Source organism: Magnolia sinica, chromosome 19 (genome assembly GCF_029962835.1).
Source record: "Magnolia sinica isolate HGM2019 chromosome 19, MsV1, whole genome shotgun sequence".
Taxonomy (NCBI): domain Eukaryota; kingdom Viridiplantae; phylum Streptophyta; class Magnoliopsida; order Magnoliales; family Magnoliaceae; genus Magnolia; species Magnolia sinica.
The window spans coordinates 343,601-369,164 of NC_080591.1; the positions used below are offsets into that span (position 1 = coordinate 343,601).

Genomic DNA, 25,564 nt, shown 5'->3' on the forward strand with positions numbered 1-25,564 from the left:
CAACAGTCTTAAGCTTGGAGGGATATTTGAGGGTTCCTCTTCCTCGCCCTTCACTACTACGGCGTATACCTCGCCAGTTTCCTTAGATTCCTCCATGAAATTCCGAATGGTCAAGAGGAATTTTCCTCCACTTTAGAGGCTTCAAGGTGGTTCTCTGGTGCCATAGGGGCAAGGATTATTTTTCGATTATCCTTGAGGAATACGTAGACATTATCTCGTCCCCGATGGGTCGCATCACGGTCCGATTGCCAGGGTCGACCGAGTAACATATGACAAGCTTCCATATCGACCACGTCACAAAGTATTTGATCCTTATAATTTTTGCCAATTGAAAACGAGATAGTGCATTGTTCAGTTACCTTGGTCTCATTCACCTTTTTTATCCAGCCAATAGAGTATGGGGAAGGATGTTTCATCGTTGGTAGCCGCAACTTGTCCACCATTACTCTCGAGACGATGTTTTCGCTACTACCACTGTCTATGATCACATCACAGACCTTTCCGTTAATGGTGCACTGAGTATGAAATATATTGTGTCGTTGTGGATGTAATTCCTTTCGTGGGGCATACAACAATCGCCTCACAACTAGAAATTCGCCACGATCCTCGCCCATCATTTCATCGCCACCTGCTATTTCTTCAGTGGTTTGTTCATGTTCATCAAAGCGATGGTCTTCCTCTGTGGCCTCATCTTCAGTGCCCCCTTCGTTTGTAGTCAAGTGCGCTACGGGATGTTGAGGACAAGTGTTTGATAAGTGACCTAGTTGGCCATAGCTGTAACAATTATTCGACCTTGGTCGAGCATAAGGATTTGGAATCCTACTCGGACCCGCTGTTGTGGGTGCTACACGTTGAGGTCTGGATGAGCCGCTCCCCGTATCACGGTTTGCGGTTGTAGGAAGTTGAGGTACTGGGTCTTTTTCTTATGGCAGTACTGGATCCTGTGTGGGACCCGTCATGGGGGGTCGAGTTGAAGGATATGACCGAGCAGGAGCTCTTTCAAGTTGTGTTTCTGCCCTACCCGCCAATTGAACTGCTTCATCTACAGTCCCGACTGGGTACATCTGAACTCGGTCCTGAATTGTCGGTCGCAACCCACCTATAAATCGCGCCACCTTCGTGACTCGATTACGGATCGTTTCGTGTAGCGTAGTTGAAATTCTTGATATAATCTGTTGTTCGATTTCCTTGCTGAATTTTGATATTCTTTGGAATAATATCTGCTCATAATCACTGGGAGAAATCGAGATCGAAGAAGACGCCTCATCCGTGGCCATGATGAGATAGGCGCCTTGTTCGCGAGCTCGTGAGAGTTGTAATTGTTCCCACCATGCGGAACCCGATTTTAATTTAAACGCTACCAATTTTACCCTCTTATGATCGCACGTCCATATAATCAAAATATCTCTCTACTTTGTGCCAATCGAGAAAATCTTCTATACGTAATAAACCGTTAAAACTAGGAAGATCAACCTTACCTCAATAGTCTCTTTCAGCACGATCTAAATGATTACCTCCATGGATTGGTCGTCGGGCAAAACCTTCATTAAGGTCCTCATCGTTAGAACTTGAATCATCTAGTGTAGCCCTACGGTTTGGCACTGGTAGTGCTCTACGGAAATCGGGGTTGCGTCGTACAGCAACCATGGGTGGTGGAGCCACCACGGGTGGTGGAGCACCGCCTAAGGCTCGGGGCGGAAGTAGCGCATCCGCAAGACGGTCAAGAGTTGCCTGCAGCCCTTGCATGGTCAACTGACTCTCCCGGTGGAAAGCTTCCATTCTTTCCGAAAGATAACGAATCCCTGGATCACTGTCCACATGATTTTGATTCATACCTCCATTGTTTGCCATCAGCTCGAGGGGAATCCTTGCTTTGATACCAATTGACGCAAGGATGAACGTGATGAGGATAACTACTCCGAATCCACGGAGCTTCTCTGGACTCCTCACAGAGACTTCTCGAATCCACGAGGAAAGAAAGCAGAAAATAGAAATAAATTCTAATAAATTCGAAATTGATTAATTGATCAATAAAAACGAGTTCACAACCCTTTAAATAGGGCTACCAAGCAATGGGAAAGAAATTAGAAGCAAACTACAACTCAAACTCTTAGAATCCGCGACTTACTATAAATAGTAAACTTACTATTTATAGACGGTCGTGATGTCTACTAGTGCGCAAGGTTTTCGGCCAAAAATAGTAAGTGTCCTATTTGGCTTCACCAAACCGTTCTCCTAATTATTCTAAGCTCTTTTCACGTTGGGCGCAACTCCTAAAGCCCGACGGATGAAGAGTTATAATCAAACTAAAACTTACTATTTATAGTAAAAACGAAATTAAAATAGGGAAACGACCGTCAATCCAGGGGTTTTTCGCAATTCCGGGCTGCGCAACCCGGCGTAGCTGGGTTGGTTGGCTTCAGTAGCTCGTTCTACCCCAAAATCATATATTTTACGTCAGATAACTCATTCCGGATTGCAAGATACGCCCGATTTAAGGTTCGATGGTCTGGATTACTTCTGTCGTCGACCGGGCCTTTTCTGATCCATCTTGGCCATGTAACTGTCTGCGACCCACCACAGTACAAAGAGATGAGTAATCCACTATGAAAGAAGAAGTTACAAGAGATAAAGTCTTACCAATTCAAACGGGCTTCGAATCTACTTCACAAGTCAACCCTTAGGAACGATTTAGAAAGCCCTAATACACTTATACACCTCCATCTCTCTCTCCCTCCCTCCCTCCCCCCTCCCCCGCAAAATTTATACCCAATATATAAACTATCACAATTAGAATAGAAAACTAATCCCACACTTAACACAATTCTACGTATATCTTCGATGGGACCTTTGATGCCATGCATCGACACCCATTAAGAATATGTCCATGGCATTGAACTCCTCCGATACCATTGAGTAACAACATTAAAACGTTCCAGCAACCAACATAGAATTTTCCAAATTTACTTGACGGGATCGAGCATTTGTCACGGAGGCAATGACATACCCTGTAAGACATATTTAAGACATCAACAACATCATCTACGTGCATATCTATCCAAGGTCTAGCTGGCAGATGTCACACGTGAATCAGCGCAGATAAAAAGAATGAACAAGGGCATGATGTGAGGACGTGAATCCAAGACATTCCAGGGCTGGTGATTACACTGGGAGGGAAAGATACAATATAGGTGGGCCTTCAGCCAAGGTCTACATACCACGGCCCAAATACGCCCAAATACCTTATACATTATATAGAACATACGTTTTCTTATATAGCCAAGGTCCACATACCATGGGCCAGGTCCACAGACCATGGCCCAAGTTCCAAAATCAAGATGCTCAGCTCACTTGTCATTAATTCAAAGAATGGACAATCATTCATTTAAATATAAGCTAAAAGAAAACCAAAGACAGTATTACATTTCCTTAGACTACATCAGGGCTTCATTAACGATACCCTACGGGTTCATTACATTTCCCTTGCTATAATTGTCCAAAGCTCAGCAATTACCTCATATATTCAATCTGAATCCCATCAATGGTTGTATTTACTCCAGTCCCACCTCTCGGCACCAAAGTAACCCAGATGTACTCATCTTCATCTGCCTCTAAATCTTCCACCACTTCTGAAATCCCTAACTTAAGAGTGCTCTTTCCGTTCACTGTCGAATCTCCCTCATTCCTCACTAACCTTACACCACTGCGCATGTTAACATAGGTCCCTGCAAACTCTCGAGACTCAGGTCCTGTGGTGGTTTCATCAACCACATTGACAAAGACATCAAACTTCACATATGTGTCCTTCTTAACATCAATCCCATACACGACTAACACCTCTTCTTCTTCCTCTTTCTCTTTTTTGCTTCTGTGAATCTTAGGCCTATGGACCTTGGTCCTTATGGTAGTGTCGAGGGTGCGACCCTCTGGGCCAAAGTCCGGAGAAAAGGTGTGACTCGGCAGTTGCAATCCGTTCTGGGTCTCTCTCATTTTCAATATGTTGCGTGCGATTTTGGGAGAAATGGATGGTTTGGGGCGTGCATTGAGCCAAGGAAGGTCCACCTCCTGGTAAGTATACCTGAATTTAGTCATGTCCAAGGTATCCCGTATCTTGATCCTGACAAGTTGGGCGTTCTCATCATAGAAGTAGAAGTAAGAGTCGAGCCACTCAGGATCTTCAAACTCAAGGCGGTTCCCTCTTAGCCCCTTCCAGACATTCCACAGGCGATCAATGTTTGCGTGATGAGCATAGAAGACAGGGTCACGTGCAGCCGAGTAGAACGCACCCATGTCCTCCCCCTCAGGCGTTATATCGCTCCCAGCCCATGAGTGCAACGTGTCATGGGGAGCAATCTCTATTGTTCCTGGCGACTTGCAGTAGCCCTCCTTACCGGCTTTGTACTTGCATCCCATGAAGAGCTCGGGCTTCTTTGCACCAGAAACCATTTGAGTATACATGAATGCAAGGTTGGAGGATATTTGGTCCTCAGGCCCAAGCCCACTCTCCTTTTCATGGTAGCTGATGTCGGCGACATGAGGTGGGAGGTGGATGGGATTCCGGTCCTTATCAATGAAAGACCCATTCAAGTACATACTGGGGAAAACCATGCCTGCAGGGTTATCCCAATTCCAGTAAGGCAGCGCAAAGGTGTCGTCTCCCATGAATTTCGCAAGCATCTGCTCATGGAAGTAGATCATGGCGCGATGCCATGGGAAGAATAGCCATGAATTGTGTATCTTGAAAATGGAGGTTGAATTTTCTTGGTTATAGGCTCCGGTGCAATAGATGCAGTGCATGTTTGCTTGGCGGTTAAAGCTACGTGGGTCATCATAGCTGAGTTGCTTCATGATTGAGACGGCCTTCTCGTACTTGGCAATATACTCTTCATCAACAAGGTAGGTTGGCCGACGGATACGCATCGGTGAGGAAGGGCTTGGGAACTGGAAATCTATGACGGACTCCTCCGATTTTGGTTTGGGAGGGCAACAGTAGACTGGCCTATCGGCATCTGTAAGGGACTTGTGACAGCTGCTTATGTTAGCAACCACGAGAATGGTTTTTGTTTTATTAGGCTCACTGCTGCTTGAAAACCATCCTCCATTCACACCAAACACGGTGCTCCTGAGCCATTCAAATGCTGCAGATATGTAGACTGCAGGGCTCTTCTCTTCATCCAAGCCTCTTAATTCCCTACACATTCAAAAAGGAAAGATAATTGTAAGTGGCAAAGCAAGAGATGATGCCGAGAAAGGACGGTTGTTGAGCAGTCATGAGATTTTGAATGAAGATTAATATGATAATGATGATAATGATAGATGCATATCACTTCTAGAATTAACAACTGATTACCGACATGAGCCTTAAAAATAAAAATTATATATATATATATATATATATATATATAAACAACTTTAGAATATATACTTTTACGGATGCTTTTTTTATTTTATTTGAAAAAAAAAAAAAGTGAAGCCCAACATTGAACACTTTATGGCATGAACATTTTCAGGCAGGCCCACCGACAAAATGGAGAGGGTCCACCTCTCATAAGATAGAAAGAAGCAAAAGAAAAACGGCGGGAGTTAGGCTTCCCTCGGGGCTTTTTTTTTTTTTTTTTTTTTTACACACGCGCACACACCCCTACACACTCACGCTGTAGTGGGATTTCACCACCTATGGATACTCGAACCCTTCCCTTGGGTTGCCTAGGCCTACTTGATCAAGGAACAACAGTCCTTGAATGGGCGTGGGGAGATCTCCCAATGAAGGGACGAGCCTGACCCGTTGACGGTCGCTCCCCAATCTGGCGTGGGTGCCCGCCACCGCGTTAGTCTCCCGTAGGGTGTGCGCGTTGCGAATGTCCAAATTGCACCACCAATAGCGGTATAGGGATTTTTTAGCCATTCGGTTCATTAAAAGAAGGCCTTGCTAGTGATTCCATTTACATGCATAAAATGTTAAAAGCCTTATTTGGATTATGAACTATTGGTAATATGGCAATAATTGCAGCTTAAATCACATCTACATAGATATAATTGTTTAAAAAAAAAAAAAAAATTTATTTTTATTTTTTTATTTACAATTTTACAAATGTGTCAACGATTCCAACTCTTCCACTGGTCATACTACCTGATACATCAACCCACACCTCCAAATCATCCGACCCTTGTGTGGATCGAGCAAAGGCCCAAAAGGAGCATCTGAATCCTCTATAACACATGTTGTACCGTGAGCCCATGTCATCTTAATTATCACATCCTCTCCATCCCTCGTTGTTTAGGCCCAACAGCTAAAGAAAAAAATCACTGATATCAGCAATTAAAGTGCGCCTCGCCATAGGGAACAATGGAGAGGAGATAACCACAGATTCATGTCGAGATCTTACAATGGCTCAAATAAATTAAGATGTCATGTTCACAACACAGTGTGACTCGCAGACAGTGCGAAAGGTTTTATTGGTCACGCATCCCCTCCCAACGTCTCCTTATAGTGTGTGGACCACCTGAGTTTCTGGTCGGTTTGATTTTTAGTCCTATGGTCTAACATCAAAGGGCGTATCGAATGGATGGGGTGGATCTGATGCAAAGTTGGTGTGGCCCCACAACAAACCCAGTGTTATATGAGCGCACCTCAGAATATAATTAGCACAAGATGAGAAGTGGGAGGAGAAATTAATACAGGTTTATTTCTCTTCCCTGTTCTGCTTAAGCTGAACTAAAAATAAAATAAAATAAAAGAAGAAGAAAAAGAATGAAGATTAAAGACATACCCCTCTATATGGGAGCCGTGAAGGAGAAAAGTTGCAGAGAAGGCAAGCGTGACAAAAATGAAAGCGAGCAGGACCGTTGAGAACCACAGCTTGGATCCCATGATGGAATCTGCAACCTCACCTCATTAATAGGAGGATGTGTTGAACGGCAAATGAGAGACCTTTGCTGAGCGGCGAATGAGATACCTTTGTTGCGCCTTTATAAAGATGTAGAACTTTGATCCCCAAACTACCACCTTTCTACCTTTCTCTCACCCATTTGTCCTTTTGTGGATTTTTTTCCTTCATTTTACAACCAACCCCAAAGTTACAGGTCATTAATTGAAGGTTAGGCATGAACATCCAAGGAGATTTCTTATGTATCCATGATGGAGGACCCCGATCAATAAGAGGCCCTGATCTCTTACACGTGTGTGACATGAAGCCTCTTGGGGCTTTGTTTGGATGGTTGACTATGACATTAATGTGGCAGAAAAAACTCACATCCTTAAATGTTACCTTTGATTGGATACAACCCACCGTCAAATTAATGTAATCCAAATTAATATGTTACTTGACGAAGGTCTGCCGATGTGCCATAGTTCCATGGACCTACCTTGATATATGCATTATATGCAGATGGTCTATCCATCAAAGTGGAAATGGACCACACTGTAGAAATCAATGGGAATTGAACGCCTACAGTCAAAAGCTAGTCCGTAGAAGTGTTGGATTAATTTGATATTTATGTTTCCCGTTCATTCAGGTCTATGTAATCTTATGAGCAGGTTGGATGGCAAATAAGATCATGACAGGCCTTAGGATGCTTTCAACGATGGGCATCATTATCTCCACTACTTGATGTGATGTGGTGTAGCTAGCTGAGCTCCGGATCTGCCTCATTGTTTAGGTCATAGCTTAAAAATGATATTGCAAAATGGAGGGACAATGCCGATATAACACATTTGAAACTTTTACATCCATATGCATCCAGTCACAATTCTTTCTTTACATGCATATCTATAATCCGAAATGTATCATAATCCATTCAGGGTTTACATGCATATATATAGTCCTAAATGTATTCTGGGAGTGACGTAACATAGGGTGATTTCTCCGGTTTACTTTTGATTATGTAATTGTTAATTCTAATAGGCCCTTGTATGTTTAGTTAAAAAACTTACTGCTATCAATTGTTATTTTAGTTTTTTGGGAAAGTTAAGAGCTCACCACCTATAACTTTGTTTATATGCGCGGGCACACACACATAAAAAAGGTACTATACTTGTCTTTGGGCAGGCACCATTAAAGAGGTAAAGGCCAACATTTTTGTTCCATTAAACCCCACAAAATTCCTCATGGGTCTTGTTTAAAATTTGGAGAACAACTGAGTTCAACAACAATCCATCTGCTGAACTTATATTTCATTGAAATCGCTCACCCCCTCAATCCAATCGCTGTTCTTATTCATTATATACCGTACATCTTCATTGTATATATGTATATACACCATGTACAGAAATATATATATATATATATATATATAAAAGAAAAATTATTCATAAATCATTATTGTTAAAAATGTGCCTCTATAAATCATAAACGAGGGGATGCAGACATTGGGATTCCCTTAAAATATCAATATAAAATATGTAATTTTAGAGTGTGGAGCTAGCACATGCCATTATAGCCACAGCTGACATGTGATCCAAAGACCAAGTTTGAATTATTTTTTAATTGGGTTCAACCACACATGGTGAATTTGAATTATAAAATTAAACTGTGCAAATGGTGAGCCCCATTTTATATGGATCATAAACTAACTACGGTAGATGGATCATAAACTAAGCTTACATGGTGAAATTAGAATTTAACTGTAACATTTGTGGATACCTAATTATTATGGTTTTGTATATTTAATTTCAGTATCAGATCAGCCATTGTTTTTCAATTAGAGTTTAAAATTGATCCATATTAATGGGTTACCTTCTAAATGGGGCTATTTCTTTCTCATGCAACACAGAGAACCCAAATCCATGATATTGGGAGAATCTATTACAAGTAGAAAAGATAACATCCATAGGACAGTACTGTATACCAGCCGTTCCTTTTAGGGTTGAATCCAGAACATGAATTGTTAAGATCATCATCATATTTGCATGGTTGTGATCATATGGTAAAGATCCGGTGATTAGTAGCACGCTAGACGTACGTAGTGGTATGGAATGGATTGGACGGTCCAGGTTATTGCTGGGACTGTCCCATGTGTCCAAAGAACAGGTTGTATTAGATCGATGCCCTTTCAGCTGATTGCCAATTAGAATAAGGCAATGGGCCTCGACGTTCACAAGCCATCCATTCTTTACTTTTGTGAAATACTATAAAGATAAGTTATCACCACTACACGTGGGCAGTAAGAGCCTGTTTGTTTTTCTATTATAAATAAAAGTAAATATTTAAGACAAGTATATATAACTCATGCCAGCTACTTCACATGAGTTGATGTATATGTGTATCTTTTAACAGTTCATCTCAAGGCATGAGGTAAAACATAAGGTAGAACCACAAAGCCGGTGGTCAGACACATCCATAATACCGGTGGGTCCCTCAATTTTAAAAAAGACGTAATCCCTGCGTGTATGTTTTTTATTTTTTATTTAATAAATGCCTTCTTTTTTTTTATTTTTTATTTTTTTTTAAAAAAAAGAACTAAGAAAAAGTGAAAATGGACACGAGTCTCTCGTGTGCACTATAAGGAAATCAATGACAGAACTGCAGAGTATCCCTTTTCGATTCGGTCGTCCAGAGGGATGGATTAGCGCGGGAGCGGATTAGGGGAGACCCGGGATCCACCTAGGTGGGTCGGACCCCTGATTGGGGGACTTATAATGATGAATGTGCCATAAATCGACACTGTCCAACTATTTTGAAAGCTCATTTTTTAGCATGATTCCAAAAATGAAGATGACTTATATCTTAGGTGGGCCACACCGCAGGAAATAGTCGTGATTGAATGCCCACCATTAAAAACTAAGTAGATTCCACCGGAATGTTTATTTGTCATCCAACCTATTGATAAGGTCACAAAACTTAGACGAAGAGACCACACAAATATCATCTTGATCCAAAGCTTTTTTGGTCCACAAAAAGTTTTTAATGGTCAATCACCACTGTTTCCTGTACTATCATTCATCTGGTACACGGAACTGCTTCATTTTTTGGATCATACCCTAAAAGAAGTTTTCAATACGGATAGACCGTGTAGATGAACTTACATACATCACTATGGGCCCCACAGTCAGGGCTCTCACCGACCTCGGTGGTTCCCGGGTGTCACCTAATCCGCTCTCGGTTAGGTTGCATATGTGGGCCCTACTTCAAAATAAAAAAATCTCTGTACCATGTGAACTGTCAACGTGGAGAAAGCTCGGGAACTGTTATTTATTGGGAAATGATTCTTGGACGGTGGACTCCGTGGAAGTGGGAGTGGATAGCGGCGGGCCGCCCAGGCTCTTTGGTGCCACCGTCACTATGGGTTTAATCCACACCGTCCATTCATCTTTTTATATGATTTTATGGCATGAGTGAAAAAATGTGGCAGATGATCCAAGACTCGGTGATAATGACGCCGACAGCTGGAGCCTTTCTAACGGCCACCGTGGTGTTTATTTGAACGTGGAGGAAGGAAAAACACAAATATTAGCTTGAGCCTTAGAATTTTGCCTCATATTTAGGCTCATACAATAAAATGATCTACAAAAATGTATGTAATATGTAGATAAAACCATACAAGTCAGCATGATGAACGGCATGAATCAGTTATAAATGTGACCAGGACTTCCTAGATGTAACGCTGGGTCACAGGCGGTGAATACAAGGCCCCGACCCTTGCAGATAATGGACGACCTATCCAGCCCAGATTTTGCAAACCAGGACTCGGTCAGCCGTGGGCCGAACGGATTAAGCAGGCTAGGGCGTGCATTGCGTACGGACACTGACAGTAGGGACGTAGCCACTTGTTGGTGCTTTGTGAACTTGCAATGATGTATGCTTTTTAATTATCTGGCTCTATATCTAATTTGGTTCATTATTTTAAAGCATAAGCCCAAAATTAAGGTAGATCTTCATCTCAGTTGACTCATATCACAGGAAAAACATGGTGATTGACCATTAAAAACTTCCTACAGCCCACTGTAATGTTTATTTTCCATCCAACCTGTTGTGAAGTAAAAACACAAATTTCACTTTGATTTAAAACTTTTGTGACTGTTGGTAGGTTTTTAATGGTGGGCATTCAATCACCACTGTTTCCTATGGTGTAATCCACCAAAGATTTTCATCTACATCATTTTTGGGCTCATGCCTTAAAATTAGCTACCAAAATGGATGGATGGCACGGAAAAAAGACACATACATCATTGTGAGGCCCGCAGGTCACCATCGAGTAGCATGCTATGCTCATTATCTCAGAAAAATCCAGTCCTTTAGATGTTGGAAACGTCATATTACAAAGGACACAGGCTGCCCATTGATGCTAGCTAACAGTGCTTTGTGGGCCCCACCATGATGTATGTGTTTTATCCACACCATCCATCCATTTTTCTAGATCATTTTAAGGCATGAACCCAAAAATGAGGCATATCCAGATCTCATGTGGACCCCACCATATCCAGAACTCATGAACCCAAAAATGAGGCATACCCGGTACATTTGAAATATAAAATTAAACCATCCAACTGGTGAGCTCCAGTGTAGATAGATCATGAACCAACCTTACATAGTGAAATTAGATTTTAACAGCTATATATATTTGTGGATATTTAACTTCAATATCAAAATATCACACTGTTTTCAAATAGAGTTCTAAACTATTCTATATTAATGGATTACCTTTCAAAAAGGGACTATACCTTTCTTTAGCAGCACAAAAAATCCAAATCCATGATTTCGAGGGATTCTATTAAGAGTAGAAAAGATTACATCCACAATACGGGATTGCATCTTCATTGCTACCGCACAAAAGCCATATATGGTCTCTAAAATATCTTCAACTTTCAATCTTGCATTTGAACAGGAAGTCATTAAATTTTCATTTTTCACAAACAATAATAAGTTCAAATAGTATTTCTAAAAACGTAGAATTCAGAACATGAACCGTAAGATCATCTTCATTTAAAATGTACTGGGGTGTTACCTTATGAAAATCTCATAGTTTTAATATTGTGTTCATCACAATTATAATTTTTTGGGTGCTAAATTAATCAAAAGACAACACTCTTTTTAAGGGTTGCGATGTCGCGAGTAATAAAACCCATATTCCGAATTCGGGGAATGAACTAAATAGAAATATAGGTAGGAAAATTTTTCACGGGTATGCGTAATCAAATTAGTTGTCAATTCATAGCCAACAATCAAAGTGGCGCTAGTTACAGAATGATTTCAAAGATAAACAAGAGTAACTAAACCGTAGAGAATGTCAAAACAAATATCCAAAATGTACAAATTACAAATCCCCCAGTTGGGGATATACAACCACACTAAACAAAATATACACTATATAAACTAAATAGATAAAGAAAACTCATCGACTCTCTGCTCCCCCACGCACTCCACTAGTAGGCGTCATCCCCCTAAATACTTGTATATGTTAAATGGAAGGCGTCAATGACCTATGTGGTGAAGAAATACCTACAAAATTGAACATGTAACATAATAGTCAAGCATATGTTACAACAAAAGCAACAATTCATAACATACAAACTATACATGTTATCCTCATACGCAAAAAAAATTTAACAACACGTCAAGCTATTTCACGGGTTAAGTCATATTTAAGTACGATGACACAAAAATATATTCAAGGTTGGGAAGGGGCATTGAGTTGGCACACGAAAATTTGTAGTGGCTAACAAGGTAGTAAAGTACGAAAAGAAAGCCCATTACGGCTAACAAGGCAGTAAAGTACGGAAAAACATGTTTGTACTAACCAGCCACACCCGGGCGGTATTTACAACTCATATTGGTTAAACACGCAAGAAAATCATCGTGCCTCAAATGTGTATTTACAACCATTATTAATCTAACTTACTAGTACTTGGTCTACAAGCAATTAAATTTAGGCAACTTAATTTATAAAGAATTTAACTTGCTAACAATATTAGATTGGGGATGCGCATCTAGCTAGCATGTGATGTCCATAGCGGCTAGCGATCAGGTAAAATATAAAGAAATGTACGTCCATACTAGTTAAGCACCTAGTAAAATCTTTACGCCTCAGATGCGTATCTACGACTTTTATTAATCTAATTATAAGCAATTTCATTTACCCAAGTTGGCGTGCGATGCCCATTGTGGTAAACCAGCTAGTAAAATACAGAGAAAAGTATGCCTGCACTAATTAGGCACCTGGTAAAATATTCACAACTCGAATGTGTATCTCCAACCTTTATTAATCCTAGTTTACAAGTTATAACGCTCGTAAAAATAATAATTTAGAGAGAGATTCTGTATCTCTCTCTCTCATCTAAACCTAATTCCTTTTTTTTTTATCTAATCTTAATTTTCTATCTTATCTCTATCACAATCTCTCTCCATTTTATATTTCTAACTCTTTTTATGTATCTCTCAACCACCCAACAAGCCATTCCTTTTAAGGAATGTGTCACAAGAGGAGTTCTACTATAACTTAAATATTAACAAAAAGACTCCCTACGTACAACTGAGAAAGAGATAGAGAGAAGGTTGGTTGAAAAATGATTTCAAGTTGGTACATTTATCATTTTTAATAATTTTAATGTAATATGTGGCTAGATGGGTGCGATGAATGGTTTGGATTAGTCTTCCGATTATTGCATACACTTGAATGAAGATGATCAATTCTTTGTGTAAATAGTCTAGTTTGGCACAAGAAATTACTCTCTACGAATGACGATAGATTTATATTTGTAAGATAGATTAGTTGTTATCAATTTTATTGAATTAAGGATTTAATTATTTGGACAACGCAATGAACGGATCAGATCGACAATACGATTATTGTGTTGTCAGATCTATAAGTGTTTAATAAGGAAAGCTCAAATTTTCTGTACGAATGTTGGTATCACTCGGCGTAGAAGGTCAAGATTGGCAATCAATATGTGTGTAGTTAAATCTACACCATTCATCCAATGTGTAGAGGCAAAACATGCCAAGACTTCAAAAATCTGGATGATCTAATCATTCGGTGGGCAACCCTGATTCGTCATTTGCCATTCATTTTCAAAATATAGATGTAAATAAGGATATGAATTGTTCAGATTAACAATATATGAGCCTCTCTGATTATTAACCGAGGGGTAAATAATGAGGATAATTTTGTCCATTATGGTTAAATGGACCCTATGTCCTTAATTAAAGTAAATCTTCAAAAATTTTGGGCTTATTTGTGTATTATCGATCAATCGTCGATCAATCGATTGATTGATCAATCGAATGTGCCGAATTTTGTTCAACGACTTGTATGCCTTAAACAGAATTTTATCGATTTGAAGTTTGATTGATCGACTATATCAGTTAATAGGTGTCTGGACAGAATTTAAGCTTTGCTAATCGAATCAAATAAACATATTATGCATGTAAACTTCAATTAAGTGATTTTTGAAGATTGTTGTATAGTAGTTGACCACTTAAGTTGTTAAATCAAAGGTGGGACCCACTAAGTGATGTAATTATATCAAACAATAATAAGGTTGTGTGATTGTTAGGATTTCCAAGTTCAAATCCATCAGATCATCTTGTGAATTGATCTTTACTACTAAAGTATTAGGTGAGTAACCCAACATATCTCATATTCATGGAAATTAAAATGAAATTGTTTATGTAATTAATTTATTCATATTTTGAACTAGCTGATGTTAATTCTTGAAAATGTATCACATTCTAATTTATGTTCTCACATTTAATTTTTGAAAAAATAATGGAATCACATACTTACATAACACTAGTGTTTATAAAATGATGAAATCATACATCATCCACTGTGGATCTTCTCAGCCTATGAAAGTTTTTTAAGTAAATAAAAGGCCGACTTTGATGACCTAAGGGCCCGTTTGGCCGGTCGGATTGGAAGGGCTTGGATGGTATTGGAAGGGATTGAAAGTCAAATCCTGGGACTGGCCTGGCGTGCCAAACAGAGTCGGTGATCTGATCCCAATCCCATGGATCTTAAGACAATCCACTGACAACACCATCATTACCTTTAAATCCCATCCAATCTAACCTAATCCTTTCAAATTTGCCTGGGACGTGTTTGGTTTGAGGGATTGGAAGGGATGAGAAGGTTTAATCCCAGGATTGGCCGGGCACGCCAAACAGATTGGATATAGCAATCCAGGGATATAGCAATCTCATGGATCTCGACAATCCACTGACAACATCATCATTACCTAGAAATCCATGCCATCCACCCTAATACCATTCAATCCCTCCCAATCCACCCGGCCAAACGGGCCCTAAGGGGTTTTCTCATCGTAGCTGCATGTACAAGTTAGTTGTCTCCACCAAATGCCGACTTTGATGACCCGGGGGATTTAATTCTCAACCTAGCTACGAGTGCAAGTTAGTTCTCTACAACAAATGCATAAAGTGGCGTGGCATGTGGGCATTAAATCTGAGCAGTCCATCATGTGGGTCTCACCATGTAGATGCCTTGCTCAAAGATCTGGCTGGTGGGATCGTCAGATAGGTCATGGTATTCGAAAACGGTGAACGGATTGGAAATCTTTTGTTTTTTTTTTTGGCAGATTTCATTTCTTACATGAAATGGGGAACACCCGATGAGAGAACCGGCTCTCTGTTTCCAGGGTATCTAACCGGTGGACCGCGTAATCGTACGCTTCAAGTTGAACGATCCAACCGTCCATCTGAGAACTCCACTCATTCTACACCATTGTTGGCAGGCCATCGATGCATAAATCCAACAGATCGACTGATCACATCCCTTGTAGTGTTGGCTGTTTTTGTTATAGCCGTTTATTTTTAAAAGTCATAGATCAGATGGTCAGAATCATGTAAGTGAAGTGTTCTCCTGGAATCAAAGGCAATCCAAAGTGGGGCCGTGCAATAGGTGTTTTAAGTGGAAAAATTATTTTTCCCCAGGTCGATATGGGCCATTTATATTTGCATGGTTCAATATGGTAAAGATCCGGTGATTGGTAGGATGCTTGACACTGCGGAATGCGCACTGGACGATTCCACGTGTCCATAGCTGATTCCCTATAAAATTAGAGCACGTGGCCTATTGAAATCCATCACCACTCCACGCGTTGGTTGAATAACATAAAGCCGTCAAGAGAGACTTTCACATGCTAACATGTTTTATGTTTTCATAACGCAAGAAGTCAACCATGATGTATAGGTTTTTATCACGGCGTTTATCATTTTTCCATATGATTTTAGAGTATGATCCCGAGGCACTTCCAAGGCTCAAGAGTTCCACACGGTAGCAATTGAACGCTCACCGTTAAAAACTTCTCTAAGGTCATGCGAGTTTTGGATCAAGATATAATTTGGGTTTTCCATTCACCCAGACTTATTTAACCTTATGAATAGTTTGGATGACAAATAAACATCAAATAAGCCTTATAAAAGTTTTAACAATAAGTACTATTATCACTGCTGCTTCCTATGGTGTGATTCCACGTGAGGTTTGAATCTGCTTCATTTTTTATTATTATTATTTTTTTTAAATCATGCTTTAGAAAAATGAATGCAGGGCAAGGATAGAGGTGGCCCCATAAAGCCCTTGCCCGTATCGATTTTTGTTGGTAAGGTTTGGGTAAGCCATAATCCGCTTTCATGCTCAGAAAACTCTTATTAGAAAGAAAACACCATTGGGCTAAAATTGGTGGGGGCCACTGTCATATATGTGTATATTATGTTAGCAACTTGTTTTAAGGCATGAGACTACAACACAGGAAACAATAAGGAATTGTGGGCCTACTCTTGAAAACTTCTAAGAGCCGTACAAGTTTTAGATTAAGTTAGTATTTGTGTTTTTCTTTATTTATGTCTGTGTAACCTTCAAGCTGCTATTTGTGTTTCCCTTGATTCATGTCTTAGTAATCCTATGAATAGATGGATGTTAGATCGACTCTAAGCTCCTACCAATGAAAATTATTGCTTGAGAAGTTAATCAACCTCATTTTTAGACTCATGCAGCTAATAAAATGGATGGAAAACACAAATTACATTTAAAAAAGTATGTTAAAATGGGTCCCATATATTTAAAAAGTATGTAACCCTCAAATTGCTTGGGTTTTCTTTTTTTTCTTTTTTCTTTAACACATGCACCCGACATACACCCACGCACGGCCGTAGTGGGATTTCACCACCTATGGGTCTCGAACCCAAGGCCTTGTGTTGAAACTCCTCAGTGTCTACCACTGAGGTAAGGACACTCTGAAAAAGCACATTTAAAAGTGAGTTCTATATAATTAAAGAGTATGTAATCCTTATATACAGTGAATAGATTATATATTCTAAAAAGACTGATTCCCACTTTCTCAAATGCGCACGTGGAGTAATAATTGTATTTTCAAAAAATCAAACAGGCCCAAGGAAAAAGGAGAAATGGCCAGAGTCTCACGGGTGCACAAAACAAACTGCAAACCAAGGACGGTAATAAATATCCCAAATGGAGTGTCTTTCAATTTGGTTGTTCCGAAGGAGAGGTTCATGTATGGTACTGCTTCAAAAATAAATTTAAAAAAATTCACTGTAGCATCTGAATGGTCAACGTGGTGGAAGCTCCTCCATTTAGATGAGGAACTGTTATTTATTCGAAAATTACTTTCGACAGTGAAGTTAGCGGACGTGGATGGCGTCCTGCCCCTTCCCAGACCGAATCGATGCAAGCAGAGGCTTTTGTGTTGGACGTAGGCCGGTGGGGCCCACTGGTGAGCAATCACTAGTGGGTGGGTCCCACATGCTTAGGCATCTTCCGGCCTTTCTCCTTTTCGGTTATATTTCAAATTCAAAATTGAATTTGATTTATGATAGGAGATAGGGATAAGACCGGATGATATGGTCTCATCCAATCTCCGCTCCTTTCCTATAAAAGGCACGCGCTCTCTCTCGCATAAATATAAGATATACAAAATACTGAGAGTATACGGAGAGAGAAACATTGTGCACGAGAGTCTGTCCATCTTAGCTTGTCCTTGGGACGATCTGATCCATAGATCGCAATCCGGGACCACTATATACCGTAGGATCAGAGGTGTGAATAGTTCCATCTGCTCCAGTAGTAGATAGGCGGGCCGTTGGAGCACCGTTCTTCTGCTTTGTAAAGGTTCCAAACATCGTGTAGACTGTCAAATCTTGAGGGATCACCTTCTGCGCTTCCCTACAGTGGTATCAGAGCAAATTTAACGGCGGATCTCCGATTATATTCATCTAAAAAGGTAAGTGACCCAACCTTTTTTTTGGATTGGAATCTATGACTTACGAATGGTATTGGATCAGTATATGTATGGTGGATTAGATTTTGGAAACACGCATGAGGATACATGTAGTATATGCATGTATCCTGGCTTTAAATCTAATCGGCATAAATGTATACACGTATGTCATATGCCTGTAAGCCCAATTAAGATTCCATATACCTTGTATACATGTATGGAGTACTACATGTGGACCATTCCATAAACAAATAACATGGCATACATGAATTGCTTGTGACATATCTCCACTTAAATACGTGTAAACATAAATACTTGAGTGATGTGCACGTGTACACATCAGACCCATGTGTACACGTGTTCACACATCAGTCCCATGATTACACGAATTGGATATTGTTGGATGATGTATACATGTGTTGGTGTTGGCAGCTATACATGCATACGAATTGTACATGCACACATATATGGCTATACACGTGTTATATATGGCTGATGTACAAGTGGGCCCATGTGTCATATATGACTGTCGCATAGGCTGATATGCTTATCCATGTTGTATTGAACTACAACACTGCTGTTGCATTGAACTACACCACTGCTGTTGTGCTTATCCATTTGTATTGAACTACACCACTGCTGTATACATGTGTTGGCAGTATCCATTTGTATTGCAGTGATGGACAATGACATAAGTTGTATCCAAACCGTCCATCATGACCAATGGATAAAATGGTATAAGTTGTATCAAAACGGTCAAAAGATACACATGTTATTCTATATGCGTGTTGTTTTGTACAGACGGTACACATGTTGGCTGTACATGCAATAAAACATGCAATTGCTAATCTGTACACGTGTTGACATATGTGTGAAGCAGATCTACAATAGCTAATCTGCAAGTACCGTGTGAAGCAGATCTGCAAAAGCTAATCTGCAACAGCTTATCTGCATTAGCTAATGTTGTACACGTGTTATTTAGCTACCATACATGTGTTGTATACCTTAATTATCTCTTGTACACGTGTTGTACACATAAAAGTTCACACGTGCTGTACATGTTGTACACGTGTTATACATGTTGTACATGTGTACACGTGTTGGCTACCATGCATGTGTCAGCCACTGTACATGTGTTAGCTGCTATACGTGCATAAGCTGCTGTACATGTTGTACACGTGTTGTAAGCTAATGTAGATTACATACGTACATACATGTGTACGCGTGTTAGCTAGATTACATACATGTTGTACACGTGTTGTAAGCTAATGTAGATTACATATGTACATACATGTGTACACGTGTTGGCTACCATGCATGTGTCAGCCACTGTACATGTGTTAGCTGCTATACGTGCATTAGCTGCTGTACATGTGTACACGTGTTGCCTACCATACATGTGTTACCTATTGTACATGTGTTGTAATCTGCATTACCTATGTATACAGTATACACGTACAAGTTAGCTACTGCATACTTGTCTAATAGAATTTGCTATACACATGTGTACACATGTTGTCTTATGTACACATGGCTTTTGTACACACGTTAGCATGTATACACATATCAGCCAATCCGTAGCAATTTTATTTTTTATTTTTTTATTTTTTATTTTTTCTAATTCTTCATGAGTAGATCTGTTGAAGCATGATAGACTCATATCATAAATATAGTTTCCATTATAATATCTTCTTCACTGTTGATCTATTGCTCATTAGTGAACGAAACGATCATCAACCATGATGATCAATGTTGATGAAAGGATCCATCATCAACAATGATCATTATCGGTAATGATCGGATCCATCACTAATAGTCATGCTCACAGGTGAAGATTGTTCTCTTTTTGTATCTAAGCACTTAATTTTTCCTTTCTGATGATGATGTTAATATACATGAAAATATTCGGTTTGATGTGTTTAGATCTAAGCCCCCTTATTTTTCATTGGAAAATATAGAAAAACTTAGTACTTAGATACTCCCTATACTCAAATAAAGGTTGTGCATAACCTGAGTGGGAGTTTATTCTCCTACACCAAATGATGCATGCAACCATGTAATGGAAGGTTGCACGTTATATAAATTTATTCTTATAAAAGCATTAAATCTCATCTTAATTAGAGAACTTGATTGTTCTACACCGCCCATTCGGGTATGTGGACTTCCAGATCTCATTAAGATGTGTTAACTACTTTTATACTTTGAAATTTTATATAACACGTAGAAATGCTGATGATTAGTGTCAATACCTTAGATCATAGCTAAGTAGTGATACTCATGCAATGTAGAGATGGCCACCAAAGCGTTAATCGCTGAACAGCTAAAAGGACAACATTTCGACGGCAACAACTACGAAGACTGGTCCCGCGCAGTGCGATGCCTTCTGGACGAGGACGACATATCTCACACACTCGATGTAGTTCAAGAGGAACCCATCCTGGCTGACAACGGGAATTTACAAGAACATAGGGTTGCGATGACTCGCTATAATAAGTGGCGAAAACAAAATCGTTCAGCCCGTAATGTCCTTCTTAGCACTATGCACAAAGAACTCATACCTACGTATGAAGTGCATGAAACCGCTAAGGGAATCTGGGAAGCACTGACAGATGCCTATGCGCAGAAGTCAGATGCGAGAGTTAGGGCAATGGAATTGGAATTCCAGGAGTATAGGATGCCTGTCGGCTGTCCCATCAAAGATCATATTCGTAAGATGGAGCAAATGATAGGTGCCCTTAGGAATGTTGGGTGCAAATTGACTGAAAATCAGAAGATTATAGCCATGCACCGTTCCTTGCCTGAATCTTGGGCCCAAATCAAAAGAATTCTAAACCATACTGATTCTATCACAACGTTCAGAGACTTTTGTGGCCACTTGGTACGTGAGGTTGAAATGAATGCAATTCAGCCAGGTTCGGCCAAGGCCTTTGTAGCAGAGACCCATAAGCGAAAAGCTAACAATAAACGGTCCAAAGCTCGCAAGAAGGCGAAGAAGAATAATCAAGAACAGAAGACCACAACACCTGCTCCAAATCTCAAGAAGGGGAATGGAAAGAAGAAGCAGAAAAAGACAAATGTAATCTGCTTTGTCTGTGGAAATTTCGGCCATTATGCTCGGCAGTGTGCCCACAAAAAGACGGTAATTTCTCAGTCACAAGATACTTTGTATGTAGGCGTTTGTTCTGAAATCCTTTCCGTTGATACTATATCTAACGAGTGGATTTTGGATTCAGGCGCAACAAAGCACGTGACTCAGAGTCGTCGAGGACTCGAGGAATTCCAGCCTGTAGCTAAAGGAAGTTATAAGCTGTACATGGGCAATAACGCTGTTGAAGACGTACTAGGGATTGGCGTTCTCCATCTCCGTACACGCATAGGGCAAACAATAATCCTTCGTGATACTCTTTTTGCACCGGGGATGCGTCGGAATTTAATTTCTGTTTCTAGGTTATTATTTGATGGTTTCGATATTCGATTTTCTGGGACTAGAGTTTCTATGAGACAAAATAACCTCATCTTTGCATGGGGAAATTTAATTTCAGATTTATTTATTCTAGACGTAGATTGTGATAATGCCCATATTGCTTTATCTACTATGTCGAATAAAAATATAGTATCTGAATCTCAAAAATGGCACGCGAGGTTAGGTCACATTGGAAAGGATCGTATGACAAGACTAGTACGTTCTGGTCTGTTAGACTCCTTATCCAAAGTTGATTTGCCATTTTGTGAACATTGTGTGTCCGGGAAGACATCGAAGAAACCATTTCCCAAAGCGGCTAGGTCTACGGGCACACTTGAGATAATCCATTCAGATATCTGTGGACCATTTAATGTACATGCCAGAAACGGATGTCAATACTTTGTCACTTTCATTGACGATTACTCGCGCTATGGATATGTGTATCTCATCTCACACAAATCTGAGGCTTTTGATTGTTTTCTTAAATATAAAGCTGAGGTGGAAAATCAGCTTGAGAAAAAGATTAAAACCCTTCGATCTGATAGAGGTGGCGAGTATACATCTGAAACGTTTAAATCATATTGTGAAAACGTTGGAATTGTTCGGCAGTACACAATGGCTTACACTCCACAACAAAATGGTGTTGCAGAGAGAAGGAATAGGACACTATTGGACATGGTTAGATCGATGATGGCACAAGCTAATCTCTCTACCACATTTTGGGAAAATGTACTGTTAACAGCCGTCTACGTCCTTAATAGAGTCCCATCCAAAACCATTCCTAAGACTCCATATGAGATGTGGTCTGGGAGGACTCCTTCTTTAGCCCACCTACGCCCTTGGGGATCATTGGCATATGTTTTGCTACCTACTCAACATAGAGGTAAACTTGATAGTAAAACCATTGAATGCGTGTTCATTAGGTACCCTATGCATTCAAAGGGATACGTTCTAGTTTATGAGGACCATGGACGATGGATTGAGATAGAGTCCCGAGACGTGACCTTCGTTGAAGATAGATACCCAAGCCGAATGAAGCAAAAGGTTCCAATAGAATTTTTTGAAATGCCCGATGTATCTCAGGAGAGTGGGAGTTCTGCTCCTCAAGATGAAGATGCTCCTATAGTTCACCAGGACAGTGGGAGGACATCGCAGCAGGCTCCTGAGTTACGTCGAAGCGAAAGAGGATTGATTCCCCGAAGATACTTCGATATTGAGGGGCAAACATTCTCTTGCGTTGCAGTTGATGATGATGAACCTGATTCATATCAAGATGCATTATTATCTTCTAACTCGGCCGATTGGGTAAATGCTATGGACGAAGAGATCGCCTCCATGGAGAAGAATAAAGTCTGGGAACTTGTTGATCTGCCTTCCAATCGCAAAGCGATAGGTAACAAATGGGTACTTAAGATCAAAAGAAAGGCAGATGGTACAGTGGACAAGTATAAAGCACGATTAGTTGCTAAAGGTTTTACACAGCAAGAAGGCATTGATTACGAGGAGACCTTTTCACCTGTTGCAAAGTTCTCCTCAATCCGCATGATCTTGTCCATTGTCGCAAGTTTAGACTTAGAGTTATATCAGATGGATGTAAAGACCGCATTCTTAAATGGTGACTTGGAAGAAGAGATATACATGCAACAACCCATGGGTTATGTGGACAAAAAGCATCCGAAGAAAGTCTGCAAGTTGTTAAAATCTATCTATGGGCTGAAGCAATCTTCAAGACAGTGGTACATGAGGTTCCACTTGGCCATCACCACTTTTGGATTCACGATGAGTGAAGAAGATCATTGTGTATATATAAAACGGTCTGGAAGATCTTTTCTGATATTATCTCTATATGTAGACGATATCCTGTTAGCTGGTAATGACATGCAATTGTTAATATTGACTAAAGATTGGCTATTCTCGAACTTTGAGATGAAAGACCTCGGTGAAGCCAACTTTATTCTTGGGGTAAAAATCATCAGGGATCGCTCTAAGAAATTTTTAGGCTTGTCTCAAGCAACCTATATACAAAAGATCTTAGAGCGGTTCAGGATGGAAAATTCAAAAGCTGTTGAAACCCCTATGGATAAAGCTACCAAGCTAGACAGGAAATCGCGTCCCTAGACTGAAGCCGAGAAATTGGCTATGTCCTCAGTACCTTATGCAAGCGCAGTAGGGAGCTCAATGTATGCCATGCTTTGCACCAGACTGGATATTAGCTATGCAGTTGGCATAGTCAGCAGTTTTCAGAGTAACCCAGGACAGTCTCATTAGCAAGTCGTTAAACGTATATTCCACTATCTCAGAGGAACAAAAGACCTAATGTTGTGTTATGAAGGCACAAGCCTCGAGCTTAAAAGATATTCTGATGTTGCTTGGGGTAATGACACCGACAAGGGAAAGTCTACTTCAGGATATATGTTTTTACTCGAAGGAAGAGTTAGCTCATGGTCGGGTAAGAAAGAGACATCCATGACTCTTTCATCTATAGAGGCTGAGTACATTGCATGTTGTGCTGTAGTTTAGGAGTGTGTATGGGTTCACAGGTTTCTTTTGAGTCTGGGTGTTGTATCGAGTGTTTGTCAGCCTATATCGCTGAAGATAGACAATACTTCTGCCATTGATTTGTTAAATGACTCTAAACACCACCAGAAATCTAAGCACATTGAGATCAAGTATCACTACATTCGTGATCAAGTGAGAGGTAAGAAGGTCGCCCTCAGCTACATTCCTACTAAGGAGATGATGGCTGATCTCATGACGAAACCTATAGCTAGAGATCTATTTCAGGTTCACGTCAGGCAGATGGGATTGAGGAAAGCTTGACTGATGTACTTATTTTGTAGTATGAATAATATATTCTTTTTATTCAGTATTGAACACTAATATAACTAGGTATGAAGATCATCAGCATTTACCTTAAAATCATGTAAGATTTCTATTTTTGTCGGCAGGCCGATCACCCACTCGCACGGGTTGACCAACCTTAAATGTACAAGAGAGGTACATTTAGGGTTATATTTATACATTGAGGTATGAACTTCTCTTTATTGTGAATAATAAAAGATGAGGATATGAGTGAGTCATATCTGCCTATAATCTTATAAAGATTGAAGATGAGACTGATAAAGTCGAATAACATAATCGCACCATTCCGTTACATGCGATCAATGTTATGGCCTGAAATTAAAGCCAGGTTATGAGGTTATAAGATGAGTCATACCTCATGTAGAATGACTCGCGTATTGTAAACCCGACATTCACCTAGCATTGTCTACTTTACGACGTGGATTGTAGCCACGTGCTGGGACCTATTACCTACAGATTGCTTTGATTCGATCTAATCATTATAACGTGTGAGTAGCCAGTCTCGTAGGTGACTCTTTGTGTCCTTAGCTATCCTCCTCTTGTGTATATGAGGATTAGATTGACTGTTGCTACTCTAGTGTACTATGAAGAAAGGTTCTTGATTGGTCAGAATCAATTACGCTAGGAAAATGGCTTGATTGATTCTAAATTATACATCTGTGTGGGGAAGATCCCGTGATAACTACACCAAGTTTCTAGAACTATAAATATACATTTGAAGATTAATCCGCCGGCAGTATCGAGTTGTTTTTATTAGACTTTTATAAACAATATTTTTTCTTAAAAACACACACATATATATATATATATATATATATATATATATATATATATATAAGTATTGCTTTGAATTGGTTTTATTCGAAGTTTGTGAAAAATCAAGTTTTGAATAACTCGATAAGTTGGATAAGTGCGTATGTTGGCCGAGTACTCGAGTCTGAGTTAACTCCATCCGGTGTGGTCATGCGACTAGGACAGGCATTGCAAAGCTTGGGTTATTGAGTACTAGTCGGTGGTCACTTAGTACTTAAGCACTGTGAGAAGATAATGGT

At 39.9% G+C, this 25,564-nt stretch overlaps 1 protein-coding gene across 2 annotated transcripts in view; it reads right to left on the reverse strand.

Annotated features, from left to right (window-relative positions):
- Positions 1–3,501: 3,501 nt before the first annotated feature.
- Positions 3,502–25,564, reverse strand: part of LOC131234322 (aureusidin synthase-like) — a 72,206-nt gene continuing 50,143 nt past the window's right edge. Inside the window, exons 1-2 of one of the 2 annotated variants that reach the window (XM_058231119.1) lie at positions 6,771–6,953; positions 3,502–5,191 (exon numbers count right to left, since the gene is read on the reverse strand). In XM_058231119.1, coding sequence (XP_058087102.1) covers positions 3,511–5,191; positions 6,771–6,871 — 1,782 coding nt within the window. In that variant the 5' untranslated portion in view covers positions 6,872–6,953 and the 3' untranslated portion in view covers positions 3,502–3,510. Of the gene's footprint in view, positions 5,192–6,770; positions 6,954–25,564 lie in introns of those variants that run through there. The other variant, XM_058231118.1, reaches the window with a different exon arrangement.